Here is a 13,043-nt window from a genome sequence, read left to right as displayed (position 1 = left end):
ACCACACTCACGGTATGGTAATTCATTTATATAGCTTTATAATCTGCCTCCTGTACTAAACTTTTGAATCAGAGACCAAATCTCTGTAACATTAATGCCTAACCACCATGACTGGCATCCAGTCATTACAATACAAACAGAATGCAAGACTCTGAAAAATCAAAGAATAGAAGAAATTTATTGAGCTAAAGTAGCATTTATGCTGGAGCAGCAACAACAAAAAGGTTACTGCTCAAAAGGCCTGGGTTCTAGAAGGCAGCTTTCATGCTTGTTTGGGACAAAGGGAGGATGTGGGGTAGGGGTGGAGAGGGACAAGGAAGACATGATTTGTCTAGAGCAGGGTGTCATTAGGTCATAGTCTGTTCATTAGCAACCTATACAAGCAGGATTGTTTATGCAAGTTTTGTGGTTATCTGGTAAGGATTAGCAGACTTGCTGGGGTCAGTTTAACTCGCTTATCACAGTGAAGGCAGGGGTCTTTATCAGCACTGCAAACGATCTTTGGCATGTCAGCCTGCCTCAGTTGCTCTCTGTTTCTTCTTTGTAGTTTCCTGGGTAAAATGGGAGTTCAAGGAGATCAAGATAATTAGTATAGCTATTAACCATTCCAATTTCACACTCTTATAGTCAGTGTGTAGGCCATGTTGAAGCAGGTGTTTTAGTTTCTTAGTTGCTAAAACAAATATCATACTATGTGTTAGTTTGACACAGGCATTTATTGGCTCATGGTTTCAGAGGCTAGAAGGCTTGCTTCCTCCCAGGTCGGTATCTTCTGCCTGGCCTGCAATCTTTGGTGTTCTTTGGCTTTTCTGTCACATGGCAATGCACACAGTGATGTCTTCTCCTTTCTCGTCAGGGTTCTCTTGACTTCTGACTGCTTCCAACAGCTTCTCTCTGTTTGAATTTCACTCTATTTATAAAGGACTCCAGTAATCCCCATTAAAGCCCAATCTGATTCAGTTGAGTCACACCTTAGTTGAAGTAACATCTTGAAAAAAATGTGGATCAAGACCAAGAACATATCTAAATTGGCGTATACAGTTCAATCCACCACAGGGGGCAATAGTGAATTGGATTAGGAAGCTACTGCAGAGGTTTAAGTATGAAATGGTGAAGGCTTGAACCAACATAGTAGCAGTCGACATGGAAAGGAAAGAGTAGGTGGTTAAATTGGTAAAATTGACAGGGCTGGTTCATCTCCTGGATTGGGGTATTTGGTGAGGGAAAATAAAAGAGTGGGTCTTTTCTAGGTTTCTGGCATGAATAATGGATGGTGGTTCCATTCACTGAGATAGGGATCACAAGAAAAGGAGAGGATTTGGTGAGAACTTATCCTGTTTGGTACAGGTTGAATTTGAGATGAATTTGAGCGTCATCAAGTTGAGATGTTCAGGAGATAGCTGGACCCAGAGAGAATAAAATGATTAGAGAACTGTCCCATGTAGGCAGTATTTTAACTATAGAAGTGGATGAGATCTCCCTGGGACCATGGGCAGAATGAGAGTGTATCCCTGTGAGTCATTATGATAAGGAAATCATTACCCCACTCATGAAGGTGCCAGGCTAAAGGGCACATGTTTGGAGCCTGGCGGCATTTGGGAAACTTTCGAATCTCCCTTGGCTTCAGCTTCCTGAAGGACTAGCCTTGATCATCCTCACCATTTTTTGAGAGAGTAAGGTGAAGCAGTTTTTAAAGTTTTTTTTTTTTAAGTTTTATTAACACACCACAACCATCCAAAGTCTACAATCAGTGGCTCTCAGTAGAATCAGTCATACTTACATCACCACAATCAATGTTAGAACATTTTCATAGCTCCATAAACCAAAAACCCATGCCCCTTACACCCCCATTATTGATACTTAGCATCAGTGTGGTTCTTTTGTTACAATTAATGGAAGAACATTAAGATATTACTGTTACCTGTAATTCATGGTTGGCATTAGGTGCATTTCCCCCCATAAACAATCCTGTTATAAACACCTTGTAGCCGTGACATACATTTGTTCTAACTTATGGAACACTCTTTTATTTAGATACTATTAACCACCTTCATCATCCACAACAGTGTTCAGTGTTATAAGTTCCATTTCATCCTCTAGCTTTCCTTTGAGTGAAACAGACAAACCTAAACTTCCCCTTTCAATCACAATCACAACTGATAATGTGTTACCATCAGCCTTATCCGTTGCCAGACATTTACAATTAACCTTTAAAAAAAGTCCTGCACACTAAAATGAGCTGGGACTCAGCATCAAGGGATTGGGAAAACCTTCTAGACCAAAAGGGGGAAGAGAAAAATGAGACAAAATAAAGTGTCAGTGGCTAAGAGATTTCAAACAGAGTCGAGAGATTATCCTGGATGTTATTCTTACACATTTTATAGATTTCCCCTTCTTAGTTTAAGGTGTATTAGAGAGGCTAGAGGGAAGTGCCTGAAACTGCAGAGCTGTGTTCCAGTAGCCATGTTTCTTGAAGATGAATGTATGATGATATAGCTTTTGCAGTGTGACTATGTGATCATGAAAATCTTGTGTCTGATGCTCCTTTTATCTATGATATTGACAGATGAGTAAAAAATAAGGATTAAAAATGAATAAATAATACGGAGAACAAAGGTTAAAGTAAATTGAGAAGATGGAAATACTAGTGAACAATGAAAGGGAGTGGTAAGGGGTACAAAAAAAATAGGGGGAACAAAGGTTAAAATCTATTGAGCAGATGGAAATAATAGTGGTCAATGAGAGGGAGGGATAAGGGGTAAGGTATGTGTGAGTTTTTTCTTTTTTCTTTTTATTTCTTTTTCTGGAGTGATGCAAATGTTCTAAAAAATGATCATGGTGATGAATATACTACTATGTGATAATATTGTGAGCCATTGATTGTACACCATACACAGAATGTTTGTATGTTAAGAATGTTCATGTCTACATGTTGTTTTGGTTTGATAATACAAAACATATTAAATTTTTTTAAAAATCCTGCACTAATTAAGCATCATTTCCCCACTCTCTATCCTCATTCTATCTCCTGATAACAGCTATTTTAGATATTAACTCCTTAAGTTTGCTCATTATATTGAGTTCATATTAGTGAGATCATATCGTATTTGTCCTTTTGTGTTTGGCTTATTTCATTAAACACAGAAATGTTCTCCAGGTTCATACATGTTGTTGCATCATCCGAACTTCATTCCTTCTTACAGTGGAATAATATTCCACTTTTTTTTATACCATATTTTTTTTATCCATTCATCCGTTGATGGACATGGCTTGTTTCCATTTTTTGGCAACTGTGAATAATGGTGCTTTGAACACTGGTGTGCAAATGTGTTTGCATCCCTGCTTTCAGTTCTGGGTATATACTGAGTAACAGGACTACTGAGTAACAGGGTCATATGGCAGTTCTATACTTAGGGGAAGCACTATTCTTAGTAGCCAAAAAAAACAGACCTAGACTACAACTACTTGAAACACTCTAGGTGCAGTGGAGGGATTTCCCACAGCATCTATTTTGTGACTAGGCCAATTGAGAATCATGAATGTGTTCATCAAGAGCCTGAGCACTTGAGGCTGGTGGCTGTCGATCACTCTTCTTCTCCAGGTTGTGTCACATCTCATATCCAAAAATAGAAAGCAAATCCTATCATCATCCAGACTCCAAATAGGATCCAGGTCCCATCGCTCATTTCTATCATCAGGTAAACATTTATAAAGAGGCATACCAGCAGGAGGCAGGCACAGCGGGGATCTTGAAGAAAAGAGGGGTGGGGTCCTGGGGCTGCCTCCAGATGATGAAAGTAACAGCAGCAATAAGTACCAGTAGCAGAGCAGTCTCCAGTGTATAAAGTGGGTCTCCAGAAAACAAGTGCTTGGGCCACTGGTCCAGGATCAGGTACAGGGCGGTCAGCAGCAGGACAAAGAGAAAGACACAAATATTGATAGTTTTGCCAGATTTCAGCATAGGGAGGGTGTTGGTGGAGTTACACAGACATTTTTAGAATCTTGAAGGTTTGGGCTTCAGGTACAGATTCCAAGGACTTTGCCTCACATACAGACTTCATCTCAAGTATGTCCACCTGCACTTCTTCATTTTTGCTTAATTTCTGGTCTGGCTGGTATCTGAGAGCGAGATCGGAGAAAGCCACCAGGGAGTAAGAAAGCAGGGTCCCAAACGACATGAGGTCCATGAGATCAGCAAACTCCAAGAGCAATGCCATGAGCACAGCAAAGACTCTAGAGATCACAGTGGCTGTGATGGAGATCTGTGTGTGAGTGTGGGTCCAGGCTAGGCTGTAGAAAAGGAGCCCAGCTTCGGCCATTGCATAGGCCACACGAGGCATGGAGACCCTGGAGCCCAGGAGGCTGGACGTTAAGAGCACAGAGGAAACCAGCAGCCACTGTGCATATGGCAGGGGCCCATCCAATGTGAAGAAAAGCCTCTGGCAAGGGCTCTCAGGATAAATCTGGTGGTAGGGCATCATAAGGGTGAGAGTCGCTGAGACACAAAAATGCACCAAAGAGCAGATGATGAGTGAGATCACCATCCCCAAGGGGATGGGTGGCTGAGGATCAAGGGCTTCTTCCCCTGTAGTGGCAATGCTGTCAAAACCAACAAATGCAAAGAAACACGTAGCTGCTCCACGGAAAATTCCACTGAGTCTGAAAGGCATAAATCCTCCAGAGCCCAGAGTGCCCAAGCTTTGGGTGCCATCATATGCCATGTTGTAGTCCTCTTTTGTGAGCTGCCCGTTGTGCAGATCCCCCTTAATGACGCCGGAGATGATTACAAACCGAGAACCAAAAATATTCACGCTCATGAACACTTTCGTAACAAGCGCAGACTCTCTAGCTCTTTGAGTCAGCAGTCCAGTAAGCAGCAAAATTAGGCCCGGGAGGAAGAAGTCTGGATACTTGGTCAGGATGTGGGGCACATACAATGAGAAGCTGCCCTGCAGCACCTGAGAGATGCGGTTTCCAATCAGGTTGTCAAAAGTAGAGCTCCAGGCCCCTGCGACACCAGCAGAACCTATGGCGTAGAGTGAATGAGGTTCCAGCCAGTGATAAAGGCCCACACTTCGCCCAGTGTGACGTAGCTACAGATAGAGACCAAGCGAGAGCACGGAACGCGGGGCCCCAAACACTGCGTAGCCCAGCCCGGCCAACACGGAAGACAAGCCAGCGACCGGGAAGCGGAGGGTGGTTGAGGGTTCACCTTTGCCAGTGGCCACTTCACCAGCCAGGTCTTACATGCCTGCCCTAGAGTGCTGCCTACACCCACGACCTGCAAGTCAAAGATGCTAAGACAACTGACCAAGCGACTCCCAGACAGCTCTGCCAGCTCCCAGGGCCGCTTGCGGCCCGGCTTCCGGCTGATATGGCGAACTTCCGGCCACAGCATTCTTGGTGCCCCGGAGGAGGATGCTGAGATTCGGACTGCTGTCCCAAGCCCTGGCGCACTAGACAGATCGAAGTCAGTGAGGTTCAGTTCAAACCGAGTCGGGCTGGAGGTTATGGATCTTCCAGTTTTTAAGTATTTTGAAGCTGCTCAAGACAGGGTTCACAGACCAGCAGTAGTACACCAGCTGAAAGCTTGTCAGAAATTCAGAATTCAGGCCCCACACTAGACCTAGTGATTCAGAATCTTAAATTTAGCGAGATCCCCAGGTGGTTTGTATGTACTGAGGTATAGAAAGCCAGTGCATCTTGAAACAGTTTAAAAGCACTGGCCTACAACACCTCCCTCAAAATTTCTTTGGCTCAATGTGTGTTGAATTTCCAAACCTTTAATAGTAGGGTTAAACTTTGTTCTATGCTCTAGCAACTGAGGGTTCATGTTCCTTTTTATATGTGAGAAACAGGGAAAACCCATATTAAGCCCTCTTCCTGAGATTTACTGATTTATCAAAAATATTTCCTGCCATTAACAGGCTTACAGTGCTGGTAGCTCCTAAATAGATTGATTGCTATACTCCATGGTTTCTCAATCTCAGCATTATTGACATTTTGAACCAGATAATTATTTGTTGTAGGGGGCTGTCTTGTGCATTATAAGATGTTTAACAGCATCCCTGTTCTCTACCCACTAGACACCACTAGCATCCTCCCAGGTGTGACAATATAAAATGTCCCCTAGTGACAAAATTGCCAGTAGTTGAGAGTCACTGATGTAAAGTCATTCCCAGAGATCGATAGATATATGCTTTTTTTTTAGGTGCAGGACCTGGAATCGAACCTGGGTCTCCTGCATGGAAGGTGAGCATTCTACTACTGAACCACCCATGCACCCTGTATACATTTTTTTAAGACAACTTTTTAAAGAGTTTTATTCACACACCATACAGTCCATTCAAAGTGTGTAATCAATAGCTCTTAGTATAATCACAGACTTGTGCATTTATCACCACAGTCAATTTGATCCTGTATACATTTTTAAATAAAATAAGATTGTACCACTTACAGATCTAAAATCATTTTATACCTATTTAATCAACTATATATAATTTTATATCTAATTTTTCATTTATCATTATATTTCAAACATACTTTTTAATGACTGCACAACAGCGCATTGGAGCTATTATAATAATAGATTATTATAATTTAATTTTTTCCCTATTGTTGGACATTTAAGTTATTTCCAGGGTTTCACTATTGTAAGCAACATCCTTGCCCTTAAATCTCATTCCTTGCTTAATGCTAAATTCCAAGGAGTTCTTGATAATATTTTGCTGTGGCCAACTGGAGAATATCCATGTTGCTCATGTGAAGGCAGACCTTGGATAATTGATATCCACAAACAATTTGCAAAACCCAAATAACTTACTGTCATGGAGGGATTCGGACACTGTGAATCAGTAGATGCAATAATGTATCCCAGACTCTCTGTCTGAAGTTTGTTCAGAGTTTAGGTCAGACACAAAGGATTGAGGGGACAGTTAGACCTGAGGGAGGGAGAGTTTGAAATGGCTAAAGTCCAGAGTAGCTGGGATGTGGGTCTCCCAGGGAACATTACACTGAGAGGAGAAAAGATGAGTTCATTCCTCTTTTCTCTCCTTAAAATATTTTCTCTCCCTTCCCCAGCTCCTCTCTGCCTCAGTATCATAGCTGCCTTTTCCTAAATTTGACACTTCTCTTTTTTTTTGCTCTCTAGCTAAAGGAAAGGATGGGAAAGAATGAGAACTTGCTGTCTGTGGACAAAAATAGGCTTTCTTTTGCTTTTCCAAGATTTAAACTGGATCATCTGTTTCCTCTACATCCAGAAAAGGGCAGTCAAGTTTTTGTAGGTTGCTGTGTTTTCTCTGAAGCAAGGCAGCTTTTTGTAAATGTTGTTTTATTTGATGCCCAACAAATGCCAATTAAGAAACATGACAACAATAACAGCAACAACAAAAAGCAGTTAGTGGGGAATTTAGGAAGAGAAGGCAGGAAACCAACAACAACAGAATACAATACGAAGTAATTTGCACCAACACTCCCAGCTGTATAAAAGTTGGAAATCATTTCTGCTAGAAACTACAAAACCACTTTTCTAAACAGATGTGTAAAGAAGGAAACTTCATCTCGAGAAACACAAGCAGGTTTTGTTCATCCTTTTTTTTTTTTTAAAATTGGTTACTCAGAAAATAATCATTCTCTCAGTTGTACAAGTTAGAAACCTTGGTATTATCTCTGACTCCCCTTACTCCCTCCTCTTCTAATTCCGTTATTTAGTGAGTTTTAACTTTTATCTACAAAAAGTTTCTCAATAAATATGCAGTGTAGTATCTTTCTTGTTCTTCATTCTTACTGCCATTGTCCAAGTTTACACTCTTTCTATTGCTTGCTTGGCTGGTTAAAAGGCTCTTTGTTTTCTTGCTTCCTGTCTTTCCCCTTTCCAATTTGTTTTTAATTTTCTGCCAGTATAATCTTTTTTTAAAATCACGTCTTTAGTTTAACATTTATTGATATACCAAATGCTTGGATGAAGTAGACCCAGTTCCTGCAGTTGATAAACTTATGTTTAATGGTTAACATTATGTCTCCCTTCTGACTCTGAGTCTAATCCTCTTTCCATGCTGCCCTTCAGCTGTCACTTCATTCTGCATGAGGCCAGGCACTGAGGAATGTGGGAATTTGAGCCTCTGTGTCTCTGCCACATTTAATTTTATCTGATGATCTAAAACATGTAGTTTGAGACTTTGTGGCGAATGTAGACAAAGAGCTACACAAGTGGACTTGATCTCATGAGTGAAGAACTGTCTTTCCTCTCAGTTCTCCCTGACTACCTGTGTTTAGACATTTGAAGCTGTAAGTAGAACCTGCTGATGATTATTGGTGAGCCCTGATGAAAGTTAAGACTGAGTTAGAAGTTGATGCTGCTGCCTGTGTCCTATCCAGGACATTTGTTTACACATATGCAATGCAAATATAGCTTGCAGCTGAGGTGGAATGAATCTGGGGTGTTGAGTCCTACATTGTAATTCTGGTTATGCTGTTTATTAGCTATGTGAACTTGTGCAAACCACTCTACAACTCTGTGTCCCAGTAGCCTTGTCTGTAAAATGGATGTAATAATACAGACCTTGAAGGATTGTTATGAGAATTAAAGGAGAAAATACAGGTAATGGTGCCTAACACAGTTCTTGGCAGTTAGGAGTTCAATTTTGGTGAAACCAATAATTCAGGTGAAGCAGTAGTTATTAAGTACCTTCTGTGTGCCAGGCACTGGGCTGGTTCTAGATAAAAAGATTAATGAAACCCAGTTCCTGCTCTTAAGGAGCTAATGGAGGACTAATAATCAACGCGTTGTAAATCTTTAACTCTATCTGAATCATATATCAAATCCTTTCAACTTTCCTTATCCTAAAACACATTAGCAACATGAGGCTGTGCCCTCAATGTTTCTCCAACATCAGGTTTCTAGGAGGAGTGTATACTGTATTTGGGGGGAACTACGCAGAGTAAATAAAAAGATAGACGTGTTTATGTGGATTCAGGTACTCAGATAACTTGCCTACTTAGTATTGTTAGGTCCCTGGGCAAGTCGGTTAATTACTGTGAACCTTAGTTTTCTTATTAGTAAAATGTGGAGACTAATGCACTCATTGTGTAATAACCCAATGGTTATTGAATTGTGATGCTTCGATGTGATGAAATGTGTAACAGGTCTGGCACAGGATAAGTAAAAAATGGTGGAACTAATAAGAAAAAATAAATCTAAAAGGAAAGAATGGCTTTGACTCATGCCTCTGATTAGCTGTAAGGGAACTGAGTTTCTTAATTTTTGATTTTATGGAAGATGCCAAAGGTATGCCTTCTTCTTAGCAAACTTTGTTGAATTGTGATAGAGACTACTACAAAGACAAGAAAGAAAAAGAGAAACTGGAAACTAACTTATATTGGCTGCTATCTCTTCCAGACATATTCTAATTTACTCATATTGGCGAGGAATGATTGCATTAATTATTTCTGAAGATGAAACTAAGTCCTACGAAGGGCTTATTCAGGCTCTGCAGCCAGAATGGTAAAGCCAGGATCTCTCATTTCTCTAACTCTAGGGGTCTAGAAAGAATTTCTTTCTATTCCATTTGCTGCCTCATATGGAGAGGAATTGAGAAGACATATAAAAGAGGATAAAGAAAATATTACTCAGGTTTGTTGATATTGGTGGAAGGCCTTAAAGGAGACAAAGTGTAGTTTGCAATGAACAGAATGAAGAATTCATATTGTGAGTTGGCAAGACTTCTGAGTGCAGGGGACAGCGTATGTGGTGTGTTTTCAGTAACTATGAGAATGGCCTTTTCCTAACACATACCACTGCTGTTTCAATTCTCTGAACAGATTTCTCCCTTCTTTGGTTCCCAATCACATTTTCTTTGTACTCCTCTGATGGCTTTCATTTTCCTCTGACTTTTACTAGTTTGTGTGTGTGACCTTTCCTTCTCACCAGATCTGAAGCTTCTTGAGGCCAGGGACTGCATCCACATAGCAATAAATCAGCACCTTTCATGCCATATGATCATTTTTTCTTTCACATTATATATGTGGTTAGATCAAGTTATCTATGGATTCTATCTCAGGAGGGTAAAGGAATCGTACATTTTTTTAAAAAGGAATGTTTGTTTAAAAAATTCTTCATTTTAGTAACATGTACAATTAAAATTTCCCCCGTTAGCCACTTTCAGATATATAATTCGGTGGTGTTAATTACAATTAAAATGTTGTGCTACCATCGTCATATCCATTATCACAACTTTTCCATGATCCCCAACAGAAATTCTATACCATTAAAGCTTTAACTCCCCATTCCGTAGCCATCCCCCACCCCTGGTAACCTGTATTTTAGTTTCTGAATGTAGGAATTTGCTTGTATAATTATTTCAGATCAGTGAGATTATACAATATTTGTCCTTTTATGTCTGGCATATTTCACTCAAAATGATGTCTTCAAGGTCAATCCATGTTGTCATATCATGCCATACAATTTTTTTTTGCATGGGCAGGCACCGGGAAACAAACCCGGGTCTCTGGCATGGCAGGTGAGAACTCTGCCTGCTGAGCCACTGTGGCCCGCCCCATGCCATACAATTTTAATACAGTGAATAGCCAAACTGAATAAATAAGAAGCTCTTTGAGGAGAGGGAGAACACGTTTTAAAACAAATATTTATGGAGTACCAGCCATATTTCAGGTATGCTCTGGTTGCTGGAGATACAGTTGTAAACAAGGCAAAAATCTCTATTCTCATGGAGATTATGTTTGCGGTGGGGGAGAAAATAATAACTATCTACCCCTCCCAGCATCTTCCACGGTATTTTGGGAGTACTAATTGAATGTTTATTTATGTAGGCATCTTGAGAGTGAATTCATCAGAAAGAGCATTGGGTTAGAGGCAGAAATGTAAAGCACTTATCACATTGTTTATATGTTGTTCTAATTAGACTCTCTTATGTTTAAGTGAGGGATCTTACTTTAGCTCAGGGCCTGGCACATAGGAGGGGCTGAATGATACCTTTGTTATTTAGTTACTGTGAGATTGGACAAGTCTCTTGGATTCTACCCATTTCCTCATCAGCTACATGAGGTATTACTATCTACCCCATAGGATGTTGTGAGGACTACATGCTTCTCTTGCTGCTTCTGAACCATTTTCCCTCCCTCCTTTTCCATAAACCTGGCTTCTTTAGTTAGGTTCTTGACATTCCACTTTACCATCTGTTATTCTACTTTGCTGCCATCATCTACCTACCCTCTGGGCATTAGCCTTCATTCAATGATGATTTTAGCTCCTAGTTTTCTCTTCTTTTACACTGCTATCCCTGTAATTATTCTGGTTGACTTCAACATGTACTTGGATGATATTATACAACTCCTTTGTTTCTCTGTCCCTCGACTTCCTCGTCTCCAAATCTGTTCCTCCACCTGACCTCATTTGCCCAAAGCCATCGTCATATATTCATCTTTGTCCTCATCAGTAACTGTTCCACTTCCCAAGTCTCAATTTCAGGCGTCACATTTTCTTTCCACCACTCCCTACCCTTCCATGTCACTTACTCCCACTCCAGCACTATTGAGAACTCCATTTCTTCATTCTTTCCCCTCTTGTTCTCATTTCCTGCCTTAGCCAGACTAGGTTTCAGTCTGTAATTATAATCACTCCCTTGGGTATCATTGTGAATTTATTTGTCCTTCTCTGACTTCACAGGCTCACTTGGTTAAATGCAAATATCTATCTACTTTGACCTTACTTTTTTTTTTTTCATGGGCAGGCACTGGGAATCAAACCCGGGTCTCCAGTATGGCAGGCGAAAACTCTGCCACTGAGCCACCATGACTTGCCCTGAGCTTACTTTTGAATAGTGTATCATTACTGGAGAAAAGCTGACATCCCACTTTAAATGCATGAACATAAATCTTAAATGGGAACTCAGACTGTTCAGCAATCCCACTTCACATCTGTGGCTTTCTCAATCTCTGAAATCACTCTTTCGTACCTTCCCCTCTGTCTTCAAATATCCGTATCCACCCTTGCCCTCCCCCTCGGGTCATGATCCCACTGGGCATTTCTTTGGGAAAATTCCAAGAGCTAATACTTACTGGGTGTTCACTCTCTACCAGGCATTGCTCTATGCTCTTTACATGTGTGAGCTCACTTAATCCTCAAAACAACCAGTGGAGGCAGATTTGATTATCATCCACATTTTAAATATGGAGAAACTGAGGCATAGTGAAGTTAGAAAATTTGTTTAAGGCCATATAACTACTAAGCAGTGGATCTGGGGCTTCAAACCCAGGCACTATAGCACCAGCGTCCACATTCTTTTTTTTTTTTTTTTATTAATTAACGGAAAAAAAGAAATTAACCCAACATTTAGAAATCATACCATTCTACATATGCAATCAGTAATTCTTAACATCATCACATAGATGCATATCATCGTTTCTTAGTACATTTGCATCAGTTTAGAAGAACTAGCAACACAACAGAAAAAGATATAGAATGTTAATATAGAGAAAAAAATAAAAGTAATAATAATAGTAAAAAACAAACAAAAAAACCCCTATAGCTCAGATGCAGCTTCATTCAGTGTTTTAACATGATTACTTTACAATTAGGTATTATTGTGCTGTCCATTTTTGAGTTTTTGTATCTAGTCCTGTTGCACAGTCTGTATCCCTTCAGCTCCAATTACCCATTATCTTACCCTGTTTCTAACTCCTCTTACCCTGTTTCTAACTCCTCAGAGTCCACATTCTTAATGGGCAAACGTTGAATCTCTTAGCAAATGGAAGTGGATAGAAGCTCCTTTTACCTTGCTAACACGAAACTACCAATGCACTGACAGTCATACCCATGCTTTCTGCTCTCACTCTTGTCACTATGGATGAAGTATCCCTGCTCCCTGCTCCTATCAAAGGCCAACACTGCCACTTGGGCTTGGGGTCTTCTCTTCCCTGGCCCTAACAAAGACTTGGTTGCTGCAATTCTGTCCCTTCTCTTCTGTGCCAACAGTTTCTCCCCCTCTCCTAAACATTCCCTTCTGTATTAAAACATGCTTTCAAGA

At 40.5% G+C, this 13,043-nt stretch overlaps 1 protein-coding gene and 1 pseudogene across 11 annotated transcripts in view; one reads left to right on the top strand and one right to left on the bottom strand.

The window, feature by feature from the left end:
- Positions 1-187: 187 nt before the first annotated feature.
- LOC143674246 (cationic amino acid transporter 3 pseudogene) lies at positions 188-5,357 on the bottom strand (annotated as a pseudogene). Of its 2 annotated transcripts, none has more exons than XR_013170972.1 (2): positions 3,723-5,357; positions 188-551 (listed from the first exon to the last, which is right to left on the bottom strand). The product of XR_013170972.1 is annotated as a cationic amino acid transporter 3 pseudogene, transcript variant X1 (transcript). The 2 variants fall into 2 exon arrangements; XR_013170973.1 differs by having other exon boundaries at positions 5,213-5,357.
- Positions 5,112-13,043, top strand: part of OSBPL9 (oxysterol binding protein like 9) — a 248,303-nt gene continuing 240,371 nt past the window's right edge. For 3 of the 9 annotated variants that reach the window (XM_077149681.1, XM_077149682.1, XM_077149680.1), the window contains exons 1-2: positions 5,115-5,470; positions 6,212-6,252. In XM_077149681.1, the coding sequence (XP_077005796.1) occupies positions 5,295-5,470; positions 6,212-6,252 (217 nt within the window). In that variant the 5' untranslated portion in view covers positions 5,115-5,294. Of the gene's footprint in view, positions 5,471-6,211; positions 6,253-8,156; positions 8,314-13,043 lie in introns of those variants that run through there. The other 6 variants (XM_077149688.1, XM_077149687.1, XM_077149684.1 and 3 more) reach the window with 5 other exon arrangements.

Source organism: Tamandua tetradactyla, chromosome 2, assembly GCF_023851605.1.
Source record: "Tamandua tetradactyla isolate mTamTet1 chromosome 2, mTamTet1.pri, whole genome shotgun sequence".
NCBI classification, from domain to species: domain Eukaryota; kingdom Metazoa; phylum Chordata; class Mammalia; order Pilosa; family Myrmecophagidae; genus Tamandua; species Tamandua tetradactyla.
This window is presented reverse-complemented; position numbering and strand designations above follow the sequence as displayed.